The sequence below is a fragment of the Vipera berus genome (assembly GCF_964194415.1).
Source record: "Vipera berus genome assembly, chromosome: 4".
NCBI lineage: Eukaryota > Metazoa > Chordata > Lepidosauria > Squamata > Viperidae > Vipera > Vipera berus.
Window position 1 is genome coordinate 19,743,281 of NC_138206.1, and position 22,155 is coordinate 19,765,435.

At 36.9% G+C, this 22,155-nt stretch overlaps 1 protein-coding gene across 1 annotated transcript in view; it reads left to right on the top strand.

The window, feature by feature from the left end:
• DDX10 (DEAD-box helicase 10) overlaps positions 1-22,155 on the top strand; it is a 151,200-nt gene that overhangs the window by 92,630 nt on the left and 36,415 nt on the right. Inside the window, exons 14-16 of the mRNA XM_081326918.1 lie at positions 2,813-2,926; positions 8,262-8,423; positions 15,604-15,660. Coding sequence (XP_081183044.1) covers positions 2,813-2,926; positions 8,262-8,423; positions 15,604-15,660 — 333 coding nt within the window. The remainder of the gene's footprint in view (positions 1-2,812; positions 2,927-8,261; positions 8,424-15,603; positions 15,661-22,155) is intronic.

Consider the following 22,155-nt stretch of genomic DNA (forward strand, 5'->3'; position numbering starts at 1 on the left):
GCTTTCCTCCCTTTTTAAAATGGTAAGATTTCTAGGAAAACTAAGTCTCTTTTTCCAAACTGCAGAATAGTTGTCAAAAATCCATTGTTAATGATGTGACCTGGTATGAAGAAAATCGGGTACAGGATTCTTCTCCTTCCCACTTGCCTGCAGCTGCTTTTATTCCCAATGTTAAAAACAGTTATTGAAACTGGCAGGTTAAAAATTGGATTCCGGAAGGCAAGATAAATTGATTATGTCATTTTCATTAAAGTCCACAAAGAAATGTATTTTTATGCCTTCATCTCTCTTCTCTTATTTTCTTTCCCCTTTTTTTAATGCAAATCATTTTGCAGAGCATGCGACCAATATCCATTTCTCACTTCTGCGATGGATGCAGTGACGTGGGAAATAAGAAATATTTTTCTCCACTTGTTTGATTGAATTGTCCTTGGCTTATGGGAATGAAAGATACTGTTCTTTCCAGTGATTTCAACAAAAGCATTTTGCATGGTTATTTTATTTTATTTTATTTTATTTTTGCATCTTCTGAGGTTGCCCTTGCTTCTTCTCACCTTCTTACCTTCTCATATTTTACATGGACATACAGGTAGTCCTTGACTTATGACCTCAATTGAGCCCAAAATTTTGTTGCTGAGTGAAACATTTGTTAAGTAACTTTTGCCCCTTTTTATGACCTTTCTTTCCAGAGTTGTTAAGTGAATCATAGCAGTTGTTAAGTTAGTAATATGGTTGTTAAGTGAATCTGGCTTCCCCATTGACTTTGCTTGTCAGACGGTCGCTTGAGTTTTTCCAAATGTGAAATTTGCATTTATGTTTATTTAAATACACAGTGGGTTACAAAATGTAAATATTTTATTTATTCTGAAACCAATTTTAAATATCTGTATCTTGAACTATATGAAAAAGTAAAAAAAATCAATGGGCTGTGCTTATTTTTAAACATAGTTGTGTGATCCATCCCCTGCTTGTGCAATATGGGGGATGTGTTGGGGTTTTTATTGTGGATTTTATATTATTCTATTGTTTTAGCTCGGGCTCTTATTTAATTCTTTTTTAATTTTTGTAATCTGTATTTTTATATGCGCCCTGTTCACCGCCCTGAGTCCTTCGGGAGAAGGGCGGTATACAAATATAATAATAATTAATAATTAATTAATTAATAATATATTTTAAGAATCAAAATCGTTGGCTAAGATAGTCTGACCCAGCAGGGCTATTCCTATATTTTATGATTAAATAATTTTCACAGGCCACTTCACATGATCTTGATTTTATTCCTCCATTAATACAACCTAGCTTTGCATCACCGTTTTTGGCTGTTGCCTCACTTCTGGCTCATATTTAAGTGATTGTCCATTGGGACTCCAAGATCCCTCTCGTAGTTACTGCCATTGAGCCAGGTTTCATCTAATCTGTACCTGTACATTTGGTACAAATTTTAATTTAATTTAATGAATTTACATTGAACATTTGAAGAGGTTTTTGCATGATCTGAACACATGGGAAAGTAAAGATTTCCCTGTCCAGTTATGTCTGACTGTAGGGCGTGGTCATAATCTCTCTTTCTTGGCCAAGGGAGCCAGTGTTGTCCAAAGACATTTTCTATAGTCATATGGCCAGCATGGCTATATGCCAAAGGCACCCAGAACACTGTTATCTTACCACCAAAGTGGTATTTATTAACCAACTTGCATTTGCATGCTTGAAACTGCTGGGTTGGCAGGAGCTGGGGCAAAGAACGGGAGCTCACCCCATTGCACGGCGCTCGGGTCTCCAACCTGGGCTGTTAGCTTTTCAAGTGACAAGCTCAGTGATTTTAACCACTGCGTCATTGCACCCCCTCAATCACATGGGAAGCTATGTTTAAATGTGGAAAATCCACACATTCCGTTTAAGATGTACAGAATCCCTCCACTCACATATAAATACAGACATACGTAAAGAGATAGCCATTAAGGGAGAAAATACAAGACATTTGAAGTTTGGCTTTCCATTTTTAATTTCCATTTCAATAATCTAAACTTTTGTTTCCACATTTAGCTGGCCTGAACAGATACTGGTTATAAATTTAAAACCAATATTGATGAGAACTTGTTTTACAAATTGAAGGGCCTTGTGAGTTTAATAAAAAGTCATTCATTACATTTATTAATTTAGATGTTTTTCCATTTATTAATTTAGACATTTATTATGTTGCCCCTAAGTTATTTCTGTTATATATCTTCTTAGCTATTAAGTAATCTGTATTAATCATAGCAGTTTGAAATAGTATTAATTATGTATGGAACAAACTAGTGTTTATAAATACTATTGGGAAAAAGCTAATGTGGTTGGAAACTGCAAATATTAGAAAATTGTAGATTATAAAAATAATATGTTTCCTTGCAAGCCTTATAATACTCAACATATTTATAGGATGTTATATGTGAAATGTTTGAATGCTTATTGAGAATAAAATCTTATTAAGCAAAAGAGATATCTATAAAACTATTAGATTTTCTCTGGCTCAGTTAAGGGTGCAAAATTGCAGCAGTATTGAGATAGTATCGTTGCCTCATCACAGTCTGATGTATAATTTTCCCATTATCTCTTCTTTTTGAGATATCACCACAAAATTTCCTTGTTATCTTCTCTTTTCTTTTTGAGACTTCATATCACACTTTAGCATGTATTTCTGAAATATGCAGGATTAGAAATGTATTTATTTAAAAAAAGGTGAAAGGTAGGGTTTTTTGGTGTTGGTTGAATAATGCTCATTTCAGAACCTTTTATGTTAAAGGCTGTCTTCCATTTTTTTCATCTTTTTTAGGTCACACAGAATGTAAAACTGAAGAAGAAAATAACTAAGACAAAAGAAGCTAAAAAGGTTTTGAAGAGAAATTTTAAAGTAAATACAAAAATTGTATTTACTGAAGATGGAGAGGTAAGATCAAATACAAATAATTTGATTATACTTTTAAGATTTCCTACATTAATACCTTTTTGGAGTGTAGACTAAGGAAATATTACCTTTATTAGCCAAATAGATTTGATTATATTTTAGCTTAATAATACCCCAGACATTTGGTTTTAGATTATTGCAATATCTTATGATTGCTTAAGATTTTATTTCCACCTCCTGGGACAGGGCAGATGTTAGATTGGTAGTGTGTTGAACTATCTATGACTTTATTCTCTGTTCAGTTTTAGATTACAGGTAATCCTCAACCTAAGTGTTTATGGAGATTCTCAATTGTCCAGTGCATGGTTGGCCCAAGGGTGCTTTCTTTCAAAAGGCAACTGGACTTTCTGATTTTGCTAGAAGACATTTCGATTCTTATCCAAGAAATTTCTTCAGTTCTGACTGGTGGAGAATGGAAGAATTTATATTCCTTGCAGTCATATGGTCTTGTTTTGCTATAAGATGTCTTCTAGCAAAACATATATTTTGCCATAAGATGTCTTCTAACAAAACAAGAAAGTCCAGTTCCCTTTTGAAAGAAAGCATGTTTGGAATCCTCAACCTAAAGCCATTCATTCAGTGACCATTCAAAGTTACAAAGGCCCTAAACAAATGATGGTTACAACTGGTCTTCAGAGTTCTGGCTGTCCCAGCACTCAACAGCCATGTTATTATATGTGGGAGCTTGGCAACTGTTTTGCACTTGATGGTTGCCATGCCTTGTAAGCACATAATTGCCATTAGAAAACTTTCTTGATGGCTTCTTAAGAAAGTTAATGGGAAAATTAACAGGGAAGGTCACAGATGGCTGGGTTAACTCCTCCCCTACTATGCGTCTTTCTCCAGCCCTTCTGCCCTGACCACTTGTGCACTTCTAAGCACCTGACCTGTACCGTGCCTCTTGTGCACACTTATGCACCCTCCCTGAACCATGCACTCACCTTGATCCATGTGGTGCCAATTGTACATTCTCGCAATAGGAGTCAATGTTGCAGGATGTTGCAAATGGCAACCACATGATGCTGCACCTAATTACATTACAAGATTTGCTTAATGATGGCTACTAGAAATGCTGGGATTGTCATTGCTAGCAGCCAGGTTGTGTGATATCAGGCTTAACAACCACATCAGTTAGAGATGGAAATTCCAGTCCTAATTACCATCATCAATGAGGACTACCTGTGCTGAAATTGAATCTTCTGTATTAGTCTTCTTTGACCAGTAATATCTCTGTAATTATATAAGCAATCTCAAATATTACATTTTTGAGGAAGATGAGTGAGAAAAAGATGTCTTACAATTCAAGAAATATCTAAATATAATTGGTTATCTGGACACATTTTAACAAGAATTTTTGTTTGAACTTTAATATAAGACTTGCCTTGAAGCCTACCACTTCAAGGCAATACAAGTTCTCTACAAGTTCTCTGAGACCACATGGAGATACTTGTAATTATCTTCATGGATCTCCTGGCAGGGTTGGGCTTAGGGGGTACAGTTTTGCAGAAGTTCTGGTCTTTTCTGTTGAAGAGTATTCAAAAGGTGGTACTTAGAGGCTATTGTTCTACCTCTAAGTCATTGATTGACCTGTGGTATCCCATAGTATTCTATTTTGTCCCCTATGGTGACTAAAACTATTTCAAAATCTATTTGAAACTACTATTGGAGGTCATTTATAGGAAAAGCCAAGGCAGAGCCTGGGGGTGGAGTCAAGAGAGGAATCAGCCTTGAATCATTATATTTCCACAAGTGATCCCCCTTGAATTCCATTGCACTTCAAAAGCGCAAATTTAGTGCTGAGCATTAATTGACTACTAGATTCTTATGTATAGGTATGAGCAATAAATCAGCTTAACTGGAATTTAAAGTGTGGTCCTGATTCTTCCCACCTGACATTATTTGAATCTTTGGAGTGGCATGCTATCACTATGCTAATGATATGCAGAGTCCCTTGGAGCTGGGCAGCTAAACATTTGAGTAAATAAAGTAAAAAATAAATAATTACTGTTCCTTACTGTCTAACTCCAAGGAAGTAATCCATATACCCTAATCTCTAATGGACTACATGAGAGACACCAAACTACAATTAAATCCAGGCAAAATGCAAGTACTGATGGTAAGGAAAAAGTTGGACTTGGGAACTGAGGTGAATGTCGCTGTCCCCAAAATATTTGGGAGTGCTGTCTGTCCATTATTACCAATTATTTCTATTAAATACTATTTAAACATTTGTAAGGGAAATTGTTGCGTTCAGAACAGTTGTTTTTGTGTTCCAAACAGCATGTTTTCAGTCAAGTTAGCGTTATTTTGAAGTAAAATTGGAAATGTTTTGCATGTCCGTAGTTTGGAATAAGTCTGAACTATACTGTATCTGAAATCCAAATATACTGCGGTTCCTTTTGTGTGGGAATTTTAAAACTCCATTTCTACATGCTCATTTTTTACTGGATTGAATGGATTACATAAATAAATGATTCTGAGTGGCATGGTAGGGATGATCTCAGTGGCAAAAATGGTCTATAGTTTTGTAGGAGCTTTTTATCAATATAATCTTCATTTCTCACATCTCTGTTTTCAATAGAACTCAGCCTTATTCTTCCTTGACACCCTTCCCCTCTTTTGATCTGCGTCACTGTTGTCAAGAGTGTAATGAGCCCAATAACATTTCAGTACCTCTGCAAGCAGTACATTACCGCTGGGTACAGGGAAATTACAATTTGCAATGGAGCATTTATGTTAGTTTACAGAAGGATAAGACAAATGCCCTGCTCAAGTCGAAGTCTCACTGCTTTGCCTCTTAGTTCATTGCAATTGCAAAAGCTAATTTGAAACTGAGAGCAATGGATAGTAAGTATGTGAGCTTGATAGAAAGTCACAACCATTTATTTTCTGCCTGTTTTTCTTTTTTCTAGGAAACACTATAATGTGTTTCTCTCACAACCCTTGTCAACTTCTATAATGAGGTCAATGAATTAAAGTTTGTTTTTATGAATGTCTGATATGGAGTTGAGCAGTATTATGTATGGTCCCGTGGAATGGGTGGTGGTCAAAAAGTCTGATTTTTTCAGCCATTCATGCTTATGATTATGCCACTGTATGTTAACAGAAGCTTAAACCACAGTGAGCAATCTTGGGTGTTTGGTAGCTCTCATGTGGAAATGATTCTTTTAACTGTATTGGTGCATATTTCTACATAGCAGTGTTTTCTGTGCCTGAGGTTCATTACTTTTTCTTTAACAAGCAATGTTTACCATTGGTTGTCTCCAGATTCAGTGAATCCTCTTTCTTTGGTATTGTGAGAACTCATTGTTCTTGTCCCATCACTTTTTTGTGTTCCTTTCAAAGGTGTAGCTTCGAGTCTGGAGACTGTGATGCTTCTCACTCCCATCCATACACACACACTGATTTCCAGTGTATACTTGATAGCTCTGAATGATTATCTTTGATTAAACCAACTGTGGTTAGAGATATACTTATATACAAACACATTCTTTTGATTTGAACAAATGCTGTTAGCTGATTTTCCCCTGCTGCTATTGACTTCTGTATTCTCTTGAATTTTTATGATAGTTTTCTCTGGATTGAATTTTTGCACATTAGCACCCTAATTGCAGATGAGGAGAAGATAGTGTTAAAAGCTATTGTTGTAGAATTATCAGGTGATGAAACAGCCTTTTGATATCCTCCTGGTTCTGAAATGTTGAGCTGACTCTTGAATTTGGAAAGCTTGTTGCTCTGACATGGACCAAACTAAGATGCATCTGTTTTTGCTATGCCTTGTTATATTTGGATAGTCACAATTCTGGCTCTAAACGATTGCAGGAATAGGGTATGTCTAGTTAAATCAGGGGTGTCAAACTGCCAGCCTGCAGGCCAGATGCATCATCCAGAAGCTGCACCCACCCCATTGCCGGCAATGGCAAAATCGTCCTGATACATTGAGTGACGTCATGTGACGTCGCAAGTTTGACATGTCTGAGTTAAATGAAAAGAAGGACTAGGGGTGACATGATAACAGTGTTTCAATATCTAAGGGGCTGCCACAAAGAAGAGGGGTCAACCTATTCTCCAAAGCCCCTCTAGGCAGCACAAGAAGCAATAGATGGAAACTAATCAAGGAGAGAAGCAACCTAGAACTAAGGAGAAATTTCTTGACAGTTAGAACAATCATTCAGTAGGACGACTTGCCTGCAGATGTTGTGGGTGCTCCAACACTGGAGGTTTTTAAGAAGAGATTGGACAATCATTTGTCTGAAATGGTATAAGGTTTCCTGCTTTAGCAGGGAATTGGAATAGAAGACCTCCAAGCTCCCTTCCAACTCTGTTATTCTGTTATTTAAGGGTGGTATACAATCTGGCGGGTCTTCTTAGATTTACATCTCCTGCTTGAGAGCAGGTGGCAGTTATGGCCAAGAGGAACGTTATCTGTTATGCCAGTTGTACCATTTCTTGGATTGGGAGACTCTTTGGACAGTTACTCATGATTCAGTTACTGCAATCTGCCTTGTCCTTAAAGATTCCTTGGAAATTTCAACTGGTCCAGAATGGAGCCATGCAGGCAATAAAGTGGATGCCTTGTTATGTTCATTTGATATTCCTGTTATGTGAGCTTCACTGATTGCCAGTTTGCTTCTGGGTATGGTTCCAGATGATGGTTATGACCTATAAACCTTCTGTGGTACAAGACCCAGTTATTGGGGACTGCCTACTTCCTATGGAGTCTGCATGCCTCATACAAGCTGACATTTGAGCCACCCCAGCGGTGGCTCAGTGGGTTAGGATGCTGAGCTTGTCGGTCAGAAGGTCGGCAGTTTGGCGGGTCGAATCCTGAGTGCCGCGTAGCAGAGTGAGCGCATGTTACTCGTCCCAGCTTCTGCCAACCTAGCAGTTCGAAACCACATAAAAATGCAAGTAGAAAAATAGGGACCACTACGGTGGGAAGGTAACAGCGTTCCGTGTGCCTTTGGTGTCTAGTCATGCCGGCCACATGACCACGGAGTCGTCCTCGGACAAGCGCTGGCTCTTCGGCTTTGAAACGGAGATGAGCACCGCCCCCTAGAGTTGGAAACGATTAGCACGCATGTGCGGGGGAACCTTTACCTTTACCTATTTAATTAAACAATGTCATCTTTCAGAGCCTTGCTTCAATTTTTATTTCCTCTTGTTAACTTCCCTGCCTGAAAATTATATTTCTGTAACTATTCCCTGTTGTGCAGATCTGATGTCTTTTGGTCTTCATAGCAATCCAGAGCTCCTTTTAAACTGTAGAATAGAAACAACAGTTCTGAAATGTTTTTATTCTTCTTCTGTGATTCAGTTAATTCAGCAGTGGCCACCAGCACAAAAATCTACCCTGGAAAAAGAGGAAGATGGTGATGATTGTAATGGGATCAATCTAGACAAAGCAAAAGAAAGACTTCAGGAAGAGGATAAATTTGACAAAGAGGAATATAGGAAGAAAATTAAAGAAAAACACAGGGTAAGTATAATCTCATCCCATTTGTCTAAATATCAAATGGAAATAATGTGAAATGTTAGTATGTTCATTGGGGATGAAGGATTTTACTGGAAAAAGAATTAATTATCTATTCAGTATTCCTTCTTGTTCTGGTCTGATGCATGAATTTAGGCAACACAGGAAAAGGTGTGGATCCTTGGTTTTGTTTCACTAGTATTGCAATTCGCCGTAAACATTGACATACTTGTTAGTAAGTAATTTATGGCACTCCAGTATGATGATCTGATTTAAAATAAATATGTACAAACAGTAACCGAACCGTATGAGTGGATGGGTCATAGACTTGTGGTTTTGTGGATCAATGTTACACTTATTTATATGATAAGAAGGTTAGATAAAAGGGTAAAATTTTAAGCAGCATAATAACAAGACTGTACTTCATCAAGAATGATGAGGACTAGAACTCTGTACTGATGAGATTTTATGAGTGTGATATTTTATTTAAATAGCTATGCTTTGTGTAGAGGTGATTGAGAGTTACCAATGAATTATTCAAGAAATGTCACTGATGCAAGGTGATTGATTTCACTTATAATGTAAAGCTTTAATAGTAATAGTTTAAACTCCTTTTTGGCATTTAAAAGAAATTAAATTATAGGACATAAAAATACAAAGATTGTTGCTGGGCCATTTATTTGTCATAAAACAGAGCTGAAAGTTTGAGAACTTGACAGCAGAGAATAGTTATAAATGTTACTCTTTCCCTTTAATGCTCTTCTGCTTCTTCTCATTATTCTTATTAATAGCATATCTGTGGAAGCAGCACATAAAAAACTGTAACAAGGCCAACCCCTTTTCCATGTGTGGAAAAAGATATAATAATCTGTATTTCATAGAACAGATTATTAAACTTCTTGTGGACATGGGCTAAAAGGACAAGCAGTTATATGTTTTTGTTTTGGAGGGGATGAAATAGTGTTCTTTTGAGCCTGGTTTAGAATGAGAGTTTTGCATAATATGCCAAATTTGAATGTAAGATTTATTGCTGAACATGAAAGCCTTCTTAGAAACACATTGACTACAAGTGGTCATTAACTAAGGATTACCTATAGCAAACATGCATAGATTTGTGCACATTTCCTGTCAAAAGAGCATTCTAAAGATATGGGGCTACATGCCCCTGGTATTTCCAGGTTTCATGATTCATACTACATAATTTAGGGAGCAGGATGGCTTAGCTGTTAAAGATACTGAGCTTGTCAGCTGGAAAGCTGACAGCCCAGATTTGAGACCCAAGCGCTGTGTGACAAGGTCAGTTCCTGTTACTTCCCCATCTCCTACCAACCTAGCAGTTCGGAAGTATGCAAATGTACCGTAAGTAGATAAATAGGTACCACGTCTGTGGGAACGTAAAAAGTGTTCCATGTGCCTCAGCATTTAGTCATGCTGGGTACATGATCACGTTACCTTTATCGTTGCTACATAATAAAAGGAGTGGAGTCTTAGATTTGCCTATTAAAACTTGGGCAAATTTTTTTTGTTAGATAATTTTGTTACAAAAGCTAGGACTAATTCCCAAACGTGAACCACAAACTAGCTAACGTAGCCAGGGCAAGATAAGAACAACTAGTATTAACGCCTAGTAAACTTTCTGCTATTCCATTCGGTATCTTTTGTTGTTTCTGTTTCTGTTTTCTCTGATAATGTAGTAAACCTGGGGGTGCAGGCAAGCTGAAGATAATATAATTTTTAGTTATTTTTCACATTTTTTGAAACATCTGTCTCCCTCGTGAGTTGTATAATTGTAAAGTTAACTTCCTCTTCTAGTAGATGAGGGCATTAGGATTCAGTGTCGTCCCCTCCCCTCCCTCTTCTCTGTTTGCTAGAAGTTATATGCTACTCTAACATAACTTGTTTCTGCTGGCTTATTTCCCATCTCCTCCTATTGTTGTTTTATCAGAACAAACAAAATATTTTGTATTACTTCATTACTAAGTTTGAACTAGCAACAAACTAATCCTAATTAAAAGCAAAAGCTGAAACAAACTATTTTTCTTCATTTCCAATTTTAATCTGTCATTGCAGTCCTACACTGACAGAAGCTTCTGGAACATTCACAAATAGGACATGGGCATATTGTCACTTTCATATGCATGTCCCATAGTAATTAGCACTAATTTCCCTGATATTGAAGATAATATATAATCATTACATATAGAGGTGATCAATAGCAGTAACTGCCAGCAAAGAGTGGTTTAGGTCGGGTCCCCAACCCCCGGTCCATGGATCAGTACCGGTCCATGCCATGCCAGCAACCGGGCTGCGCAAACAAGCAAAACCCCATACACGGGATGCAAGCAGCACACAAAACGACACCCACTCTGGTCCATGGAAAAACCTCTTTCCACATAACCGGTCCCTGGTGCCAAAAGGTTGGGGACCTCTGGTTTAGGTACTTTAAGTATAAGGTGCATCCACCTCTCTATGCTCTTTAGAATAGCATCTGTATCAGTACTAATTTCATTTAATGAATGTTTATAACATTGCAGGATATTGTGTATGCCGTATAATAAGGTAATGATATCACCACTGTGCCTCATGAAAAGATTCTCCTTTGGTTAGTAGTAGAGCATGAGATTGATATGTAAAAGATTCCTTCTTGTTGTTAGTGGCCCATCACAACCCCATGGACAATGTTCCTCCAGGCCTTCCTGTCCTCTACCATCTTCTGGAGTCCATTTAGGCTCATGCCTACTGCTTCAGTGACTCCATCCAGCCACCTCATTCTCTGTCGTCCCGTTCTTCTCTTGCCCTCAACCTTTCCCAGCATTAGGCTCTTCTCCATTGAGTTCTTCCTTCTCATTAGGTGGCCAAAGTATTTGAGTTTCAGCTTCAGGATCTGGCTTTCTAAAGAGCAGTTAGGGTTGATCTCCTCTAGGACTGACTGGATTGATTGCCTTGCAGTCCAAGGGACTTGCAGGAGTCTTCTCGAGCACCATAGTTCAAAGGCTTCAATTCTTTGGTGAAAAGATTCCTAGTTCCTCCTAAACCTAGAAGATTCCTCTTTTTCAAGATCTAGGAAACTAAGTTGCTTCTATGTATTATCTATCAGTTTTCTCTATTCCTATCGTATTACAGAAGGGTAGAAGATTAGAGCAGCCGAAGGCAATCTACCCTGTAGACATTACCTTCATAATCCCATAAAGCATCATAAATACTCTGAAAGCATTGGGCTATGCAAAGGTTTGAATAGTTGCTTGAATATTGATTTGGAGTTTCTTGGGTTAGCAAGAAGTCTTCTGCTCATTGTTCTGGCATCAAGAAAACATAGAGATGATATTTGGCAGATCAAGTATATTTCTAGGAAAAACAAATCTGTTTTCTTTTATTAAAAAGGTTAACAAGATGCATATGGATAATCAAGATGTAAATCTATGTGTATTTTAGAATTTGTACCTAAACCACTAAATTTCAGTAAGGTGGAAAATAAGCAAAACCATCAGATGATGTGAAGCCATAGCTCTTGCACACTCTTTTAACTAAACTGTAAAAGATGATTAATCCTTCAATTAAACAAGGCCATTTAAGGAGACTTAGAACTAGGCATTCTCTGTCTCAGTGCTTCCCCTCTGGATTGAGGTTCCCCCTAAAATTGGAACAGCCCCCCCCAACAGATGCCCAGGACTCTGGTGAGGATGATTCAATGTCCCTCTTTCTCTTTGTTCCTGTCTAGTTTTATCATTTCTGCCATCTCTCTGCTTTTTCCTTTCTCTCCCCCCCCTTTGTTTTTAAATCATTTTTACAATTTATAAATGCTCAGAATCGCTGAGTGTATAAATTTAATAGATGATGATGATGATGAGCAGAGGGTTGGACTAGAAGACCTCCAGGGTCCCTCTGAACTCTCTTATTCTATGATGATGATGATGATGATTATAATAACTATTGGACACTAATAGTTATTCTAACAATAGCATTACTATAAGTAGAATAACATCCTGTAAAATTTATCAAGATGTTCTTTTTCTGAACACTATAAAGAACACAATTTCCCACTCCTCATACTCGCACTTGTAATTTTTTCCTGTAATATACTCCTTGATCCATTTGGGTATTTTTTTTTGTCACTTAGAATGAGGGTTTTTTTTGTTCTTTATTTTTTTAATTCCCCAGTTGTGACATGTTGGCAGGTATATTAAAATAGTTAAGAAGTATACAGTACTGTATGTCTTCAAACTTGATTGCCAAAAACCTGGAGTTTGTTTGCAGAATTTTGATGTTATGATAAATGTCATGGGAAAAGTCCCAACATCATGTAATCTTTCTGTGAATAAATCTAATAACTTTTGTTTAGACTTTAGCCATCCCCAGTGGATTTATTGATTTATTTTGCTATGTTGTCCCTTCCCCTACTACAAATACTTCTTTGTAGGATTTCTCTGCCCTTCTTAATGTCATTTAGCTAGTAGATATGGGTTGATAAATATTCTCATGCAAATAATACACTTATGAGCTGTCATGGTGCAGTAGTTAGAATGCAATATTCTGCCAGCAGTTTGGCAGTTTGATTCCCAGTGGCTCAAGGTTGACTCAGCTTTTCATCCTTCCAAGGTTGGTAAAATGAGGACCCAGGTTGTTGGGGGCCGTATGCTGACTCTGTAAACCCCCTCCAGAGGGCTGTAAAGCACTGTGAAGTGGTATATAAATCTAAGTGCTATTGCTATTGCTTATGTATTAATTATCATTATAAAATTGATGCATGTGTACTTGTGCATAGAAAAGGGCAGTTTTAAAAATGCACTGGATGTATGATTGGAATTTGCTCACTTGTAGCATTGATGGTTTTGCCCTCTTGCCTTTCTTATTTTGCTGTGTTGTGCTTAAGTTATGCAATGTCATCAAAATAGCACAGTGTAGCAATCTCTCCCTATGCCTGGAAAAGTCTCTCTGATTAATTTTTAATGATTTTTCCCCAAATCTATTTTCAACTTCTGATTTGGCAACTGTCTGAACTTGCCCCATGCCCTTTCTCTGTCTCACCTCCTCACCTCTTTCTTTCTCCCAAGTCATTATTAATAGAGTGTTGCAGCTCCTTTCCAGTGGTAGTGCTTTAAGCGGAGCAACTAGGTTTTAAGAGAAATGGGCAAGTGACATAGGTTGACAGGATACAGCATAGAAGGTCACAACAAAGTAACTTGGAAATTGGGCTGGAGGCGGTAGAAAATTGAGTACTGACTTACAGAGTCAAAGTATTTACACTGAATGTACAAGAATTGAACAAGTCATAGTTGGGTTACTGACATCTAAAGATGTTTAAAGTTGACAAGAAAAGGAGAAGAACAATGTTGCTGATGTTTAATCTGGAGTCATTTGTGACCCTTATCTCGCATTCTGACTTATTCATTAATTACCCTGACAATAATTGAAATAAATGGAGTCTTTATAAAATAAATTATATGAATATTCTTTGATCTCTATGAAAGCATCTATTATGTTCAAATAAATTTTGGGAACAGCTACTATGGCAAAGAGAGCCAGGAAGAATTCTTTACAGTTGCTTTCTTTGTACTCTATAACACTAGGATGGAGAAATTGTCTTACACCCAGAGTAGAGAGCATCCTGTTTAGACTGCCCTTTCCCATATCTGATACCCATCAAACAGGAGTTGACAAAGATCCATATGGTCAAAGCTGTGGTTTTCCCAATAGTAATGTATGGCTGTGAGAATTAGTTCATAAAGAAAACTGAGTGTTGATTGATGCTTTCAAACGGTGGTGTTGGAGAAGATTCTTGAGAGTCCCTTGGACTGCAAGGACATCAAATCAGTCAATCCTAAGGGAAATCAACCTTGACTGTACTTGGAAAGAACAGATAGTTTGGAAGGACAGAGCTGAAGCTCAAATACCTTGACCACCAAATGAGAAGAGAGGACTTGTTGGAAAAGACTCTGATGTTGGGAAAGATTGAAGGTAAAAAGAGAAGGGAATGGCAGAGGATGGGATGGAGATAGTGTCATCGACACAGTAAGCATGAGTTTGGGCAGACTCAGGGAGACAGTGGGAGTCGGGGGGGGGGAAACTGGTGTGGTATGGTCCATGGGATTGCGAAGAGTCGGACATGACTTAGTGACTAATTAACGAAGTGCAGCGTATCACAGAGTTCATGATTTTTCGGGGGGGGGGGAGAAACTGGTGTGGTATGGTCCATGGGATTGCGAAGAGTCGGACATGACTTAGTGACTAATTAACGAAGTGCAGCGTATCACAGAGTTCATGATTTTTCTGTGTGCACCATAGAAAAAGAGACCTAAGCTCTAAAATGAATAATGGAAACCTTAAAGGTTTTGTTAATGGATTTGAGAGTTCACTGTGACTACCAGCAGTCACATGGTTGGAAAAGATGAAGAATACTAACAGAAGACTTACACAACTGGTGTCTTATTCTGTGGTTCAGTCATCCTGTTGTTGTTTAAAGTCCTATCCACCAGAAAGAAAATCTGCCACAGCCTGAGAGACAGAAATGTTTGGGCCATATATTTATCCCTCTACTTCTCTAAATTGAAAATAGATAGAGCATTTAGAAATACTGCAATCTACATTTATGTTAAGCCAACATTGCAGAATGCATAAATGCACTGGTAGAGAACATTTAGGCTACATAACAATTCAGTAAGGAAAAGTCAATTTCACAATGTATTTTAAAATTCTAGCTGCAGTAGCTATCAGCCAAGTGAAGCTCTGAATGTTGTTATATAGCTGTAAATAATTTTTGCTAAGAAAGACAGCAAAAACAAAAGTACGTCTTCTTGTGTTATATTTTCTATCAAAATTTATAAACCCACAGGAGCCTCTCTGACTACAGGAACTTCTGGATCCAGTTCAGAATTCTGGACCAAGCACTCTATAGTACTGGGTTACATCAATCATTGTCTTGCTAAAGTTGAATTTGACTTTCAGGAAGAAACACTAAGTTCTCCTTCATTATATATTAATGCTGCCCAAAATCCATAATCACTTATTAAAAGTAAGGTTGAATGGGAACACTTTCCGATCATGTATTTATTATTATGCCTACAAAAACTAAGGGTGGTGATATATAGGCATGTACGAAAAGGTTCTTCATAAAGTCCCATTTTTGTTTCAAGTTGCTTCCTTGTTCTACACTCCTTTATGTTCTTACCTTTAATTTTGTTCTTTACAGGAGAAAAGGCTTAAAGAAAAGGCAGCTAGAAGGGAAGCCAGGAAGATGAATGCAAAGGTAAGGAGGAGGAGGGAGATACTAAAGGATACAAATAAAATAGATAAAAATAAAATAAAATAAAATATAGGACATACAGAGATAAATTTCCATTACTGTACTGCCGTCTTTGTAGCAGAGAAAAGGGAGAAGGCAGAGAATAATTAGGAGATTTAAAATAAAATACGTAGCTGCAGTTTGCTATTATGTAAGATGTAATCCTTCCAGGATCTTAACTATGGTTAGTAAAAGGGGTCAGGTCTGGATCATGTCACCCCTTTTTAGCCAGACAACTTTTTCCTTTTGAAGGACATGTTCTGAAGCCTAAGCCATCGGGGCAAATGGCTTTAAAGCTAAAGAAGTACATTGGGAATCTGGAGAGCGTATTGTCAGTGCCTTTGCAACATGGCTGCATAGAGATTTTTTGTTTTACCAAAAGGCTACTATGGAAGCCATTGTTGTTATTATCCATACTTTGCTGAATAAGTCACTGCAGTCTAATTCATAGTACCTAAGATCTTAGCAGGTAAATTCATATGTCCCATTCATATAAAGCTCATTAAGTCAGCATGTATGAGAAAACAGTGATTAATGATAGTTTACTCTTGAACTGCTTTGCGTGTGCATAGCTTAAGGGTGTTGGACCATCACAGTGTATAAGAAAGAAAGCCATGTGTGCAAGTTTTTAGTGTTCTGTTTGTGGTATTGTTTACTACTATTTCACATTTTTTTACAGTTTCAATCCTTGCATATTCATTGTCCTTTCCTCCTCCAAAATTCTTTCCCCATGTCTCCCATGTTTCATCATTTGCATGTGTTAATTTGAATATTGTAACAACTAATGCCTGCAGTAAATATTATGGATGCAGAATCCTGGATGAATTATCTTTTAAACAAAAAGCTTACATGCCATGGATAAATCCAGAAACAAGCATTTTGATTTGAATGCAAATCACATGTTAAACTGTAATTTTGATCTGGTATATATATATATATATATATTGCAGCAAAAAAAAGTTCAGCTCATTGAAGAGATACTGATTGGAAATGAATTTCCAGGATGAAGTTCTGATTATGTGCATCATTTGCCTTACCGCTCTTATTATATTGCATCGAAATAACCATAATTTTTATCTGGCTCTTAGCAAAGATTGGTCTTCTTTGAGTCCATCTTTTTCTCTGTGTTCTCTGTTCATCAGTGGAACTCAGAGAGTTGGTCTTGGAAAATGACATTCACTGTAAGCCAAAAGAAGGCAGTAATTGCTGTAAATCATCCAAGAAGAGACTGTACCTATCAGTAATGATATTAAAAGATGGATTTCAGAAAAAAAATATGTTTCAGAATAACATTCAAATATTGGTAAGGCTGAAACAATGGACAGTAGTGGTAATAACAGTCTTAAAATTGTATAGTATTCAGCTCAAGATTTGAATCGGGAAGTGAAATTTGAAATATGATAGCAAGAGATTCTTTCCTGCTGATCAAAAAAGATGACATTTTCTTCTTTAGATGTGCACAATCAAATCATTAAGGAGTCAGTACAGTGGAACATACTAAATCTGCGCTAAAAGGATCAGAGCAAAATGTCAGAATAATATATAATAGGCTTTGTCCATGACACCTAAAGAGCTGAAGTTAATTATTACAGACCAGCTTTCACAGATAATATACTGTGTTCACTAGTACTGGTATAGTATACTAGCTGCCCATAAGCATTTCAAGATGTTGGCTATGTTCTTAATTATCAGAATGACAGGTCTTAACATATCTTTGGAGATGTTTCCTATATGGCCATTTCTGTGTCTTTTAGAAATAAGATAAAGAGTTGTATAAGGTTCAGCCTTTATTTGTTGGAGTCTTGGGACCTGATACTCATTGAGTTTCTTGAGATCTTTTGAGACAGACTGAAAGCTTTTGATACATGTGATTTTGAGCTAAATAATTGTGAAAAAGAATTAATGGGTAGAGTTTTAACATCAGGACTCCTGCAAGGGCAGAGTAATATCAGAGCATTTCAATCTCTGCAGATATCAAAGTGAACATCTTGGAAAACAGACTTTAACAGCATCACTGAGCAAGAGATTGTTGAATGGACATACCTCAAAAGATTTCAAACTATCTCAGTAAACACAATTTTTAAATGTTACAATTGTTAATAAAGTCCTAGCAATTATCTCATATGAAAGTTGCATCTGCATAACCCCCCGTCTCTTTTTTCTGCCGTCTCATCCCAATTTAAATCCTATATCTGTCTAATTTAAATCCTACATTTCTCCAGTTACTTAGGCATTTGATGAAGTGAGCTTCAGTTCAAATAAACACCTTTTAATAAAATGGACTAATCAGAAATAGTGCTACTAGACTCCTGATTTTTTTTAGCTGTAATCTTGATGAGCTTGGAAGACAAGGCCATCTACAGCCGTAGTCCAGTTCAACTGCGCCACAACTGGGCAATCAAAACCCCACCTTCTTTTTTACATGCATGCCACAGGTTAAAAAGAGGGTGTTGATTATGTGATTGCAACTCCATCTTGACTTTTATGACTTCCTGCCCTTGTAGATGCCCATTATGAAATACCTCCTTTTCCAAACTGAAATATTTTCTAGCAACTAGTACCTTAATAAAATAGCCACTATCTAATATAAAATGTAAAGTTTTTCTTTACATTTATGAAATCCTTGTTTAAGCATAAACAGAGATGTAAGATGCAGATATGTTAATTGTAATTTTTAAAATGTTTTAATATATGGGATTCTATTATATTGGTAAGCCATCCGGAGTTGCTTTGTATAGTGAGATGGATGGCAAATAAATAAATTAAATATAGGAAAAACGTTCTTGCTCATTGGAGTTGGCAAAAAAAAAAAGAACTGCTGCCTGGTTGCTCATTAAAAATGTCAAATTATTTTGGCAGTGCTGAAATATTAAATTACCAGAGGATTGCCATTTTTTTAATAACTTCTTTTTACATGTTTTCATAAATTCCATGATTTAATCTTTTTTTTATTTCAATTTCATAGCAATTGAGGGTCAAGCCTATTCTATTAAAATAGGTCCCATCTTCCATTCCTTTTATTTGTCACCCTGTTAGACTATAGGCATCTTTGCATCCAGGAATTCTTATCTAGGTAGAAACATATTTGTGCATAACACACCCTGCCATTACAGGATGTTTCATATGACAATTTTGAATAAATAGCTGACGCTGTAGGGCAGCACTGTACCACCTGGTGATTTATGAAAAGGATTTGCAGTTCTACAAGAATCCATCCGTAAATATTAAACTTCTTTCTGAAGCTTTGCCTATCATAGAAGATAACTTTGCCCACAGAAAAATACATTTTAGCAATCTTTATTGGTGTTGTTAGGATAATAAAAAGAAAGGTCTTGTCTCAGTGTGAAATGAATGATTATAGTATGTAAAATTGGATAAAGAGATGTAATAGGGATCTCAAAGTCTATGTTTAACCTGTACTAACTTCATAAACAATCACAGCATCTCTAATTGGAGCATCCAAAATAAAGTATTTTAAGTGTGGCCTTTAAATTTTCTTTGCACTGCAATGATTGTGAAATGTTTTGTGGATGCATAATGTTCTTAGTTTTTCCAGTATTTTAATCTAGTGAGTGTTGTATAGCTAGGTCTTGCAGGCATGTTTATAATTTGCGAAAATAACCTATTATTCTACTTAGAAAATTTGCAGACAGGGTAAAATGCTATTTTAAATTCCAGAATTGGGAGAAGTGCAATGTTGGCATCTCTTTTTACTTTGCTCTGCCCTTCCCTCCAAGCATACTGATACTGGTTTTATACATTTCTTTAAATTAATAAAAGTATAGGTAGTCTTCACTTACTGATTGCAATTGTGACTGGCAACTCTGTTGCTAAGTGTCACAGTTATTAAGTTAAACATCATGCTGACTTACAGTGTCAGTTCTGCTGCAGTCATTCGGTGAATCACTGTAGATCATTAAGCACAATGTCACATGGCCACAACTTGTCCTTCTGGTTTCCCCACTGATTTTTTTGTTTTTTGGAAGCTGATTATGAAGATCACAAATGGCAATCATATGACTATGGGGTACAGTGAGGCCCCTAACTTTAAGGACTGATCGTAAGTCTCCCTTTTCAGCACTGTTGTAACTTCTACTGATTGCTGAACAAGTGGTTGGTAAGCCAGGACTACCTATAAAGAAACAAAGGAAAGGAAATAATAAGAGAAATTGAAAGAAGGATCAGGAAGAGAATTACTAGTCAGGAAGTTGAGCAATTAACAGTGGTTAATACTGGCAGAGGACTCAGTTACCTACCAAGAATTCCCATTGCTACATGTGTTCAAGAAGGGATTAGACTGTCATTTGTTGAAGATGTTTCAATTTGAATTCTGGGACTGAGCAGGAAATAGGACTAAGGAGTCCTAGATGCTCTCTGATCTTGGTTGTTTTCTTGCAGACATTTCATTACCCAAACTAGGTAAAATCATCAGTGCTAGTCCATTATGATGTTACTAGCACTGATGATGTTACCTAATATGAGTAAAATGAAACATCTGCAAGAAATCACCCAAGCTCAGAGAGCACCAAAGACCCTTCATTTCCTATCCTGAGCTACAAATATTCTCCTTTATAGGAAATAGGCCCGAATGGCCAATATGGATCTTTCTATATCTGAGATCCTACTGACATCTGTGGAAAATAAAATACATTCAGTGACACAAGGGTTCACATTAGAGAATACTCTGCTCTTGACTGCTTCAGACTTGGGGAAAAAGTGACTTCTTGTCACTTTTAAAATACACATGAACAATTTTAGGTGCACAATCTCCGGTTTGGGGAGGACTGATTAATATACTTTATTTATGTAACAAGTGTACTATATAAAGCAAAACAAAACCATGAAGCAAAGAGCACAATGTTCTCATCATTGTAGGCACCAGTTTGGTAGGGGGCATTTCACCTAATTCCTTCATTCTTAGGTCCATATAGACTGTTCAGGCCATTTTTGCAACTATACATAACCTCTTATAACTGAACAATGGGGACTGAACAATGTCCCTTACATATACGTGTGTGTGTGTGTGTGTGTGTGTGTGTGTGTGTGTGTGTGTGTGTGTGACATACACATCTTTGCATCTGTCTGCATCAAAAACATCTAGCAAACACTGAGGAGTCATTTTTTTCAATAATCAATAAAATATATGATCTTAAATGCACTGAAGCAGCAGATCACATAAACCAGCCTTCACAAACCTGTGCCTTCCTGATGATATATTGGGACAGTAATTCCCAGACTACTGTAATTGTTGAAATGTTTAGGATTTGTATAGTGTTTCCCAAAAATTCAAAACCCTTTGTACTTATATCTTCTTTCAATCAACTAGTACAATACTATTATTCCATAATATTACATTGCAAAGTGAAGGTGAAGGAGTAGGCAGGAACTGAATTTGAGAAAGACTTACTTGCTTAGGGCTGCTTAGAACATTTTTGACAGATGTAATTTTTCATACCCTGGATTTTTAATATCTCAGTTTCATAGCTTACTCCTACACCTCGAGTTCCCATGGCTAGTTGGCTTTCTTTTCAGTTCCTTCTCTTTTGCATGAGAGAAATAAACCCCAATTCTGAGCTTTCATTTAGAACAATGTATAGTTCTGATTTATCAGTCTACCCCCCATATATTTAAAAAAGCAATGAAAGAAAACTATTTATAATGGATCAAAATGGCTATCCCCAATTTGTCACTGGAATCTTATTTCTTCTTCAGAATACCATCCTTAAGTTAGTCACAGTGGCTGAAGGGTATTTGTAATATGTATCATTGAAGAAAATTTCCCAAGCCAGACAGAATATTATATTTACAAATTAATCCAAAAGCAGGAATCACAAATAATTCAAAATGACTGTAATTCAGGTGTAGTAATTGCAATTCCTGATATAGATAGCAGTCCTGTATTACTAGTAATTTATCTTCAAACAACCTGGGCAGGAATAATGCTGATGGCTGAATCCATAAGAAAGGAATCTGTTATACCTTCAAAAAGTCAAAATTAGGATCACCAACTCCATATCTCTCTTTCTACTCAGCATTTTGGATTTATCCAACATAATGAGAGCCAGTTTGGTGTAGTAGTTAAGGGACTAGGCTAGAAACCAGGAACTGAGTTTTAGTCCTACCTTGAGCATGAAGCCATCTGGGTGATGTTGGGTGAGTCTCTCTCACCCTCAGCCCAAGGAATGGAAAACCATTTTTGACATCTTGTTAAGAAAACTGCAGGGACTTGTCCAGACAGTTGCCAAGAGTCCAAAATAAATAAAAATAAAAATAAACTCTGATTTGAAGTCACACATACTCAACATGTAAATCCTACCCTCCCTTAAACCATTCACAAATTCTCTTGGAGCAACTGGAAACAAGTCCTAATTGAGTTAAGTAATTTGACTCTAGACTGAAAGCACAGGGGGAAGATGGCAGCACCACAGCAGTAGGTGTTGTTCCCAATGGCACATATTT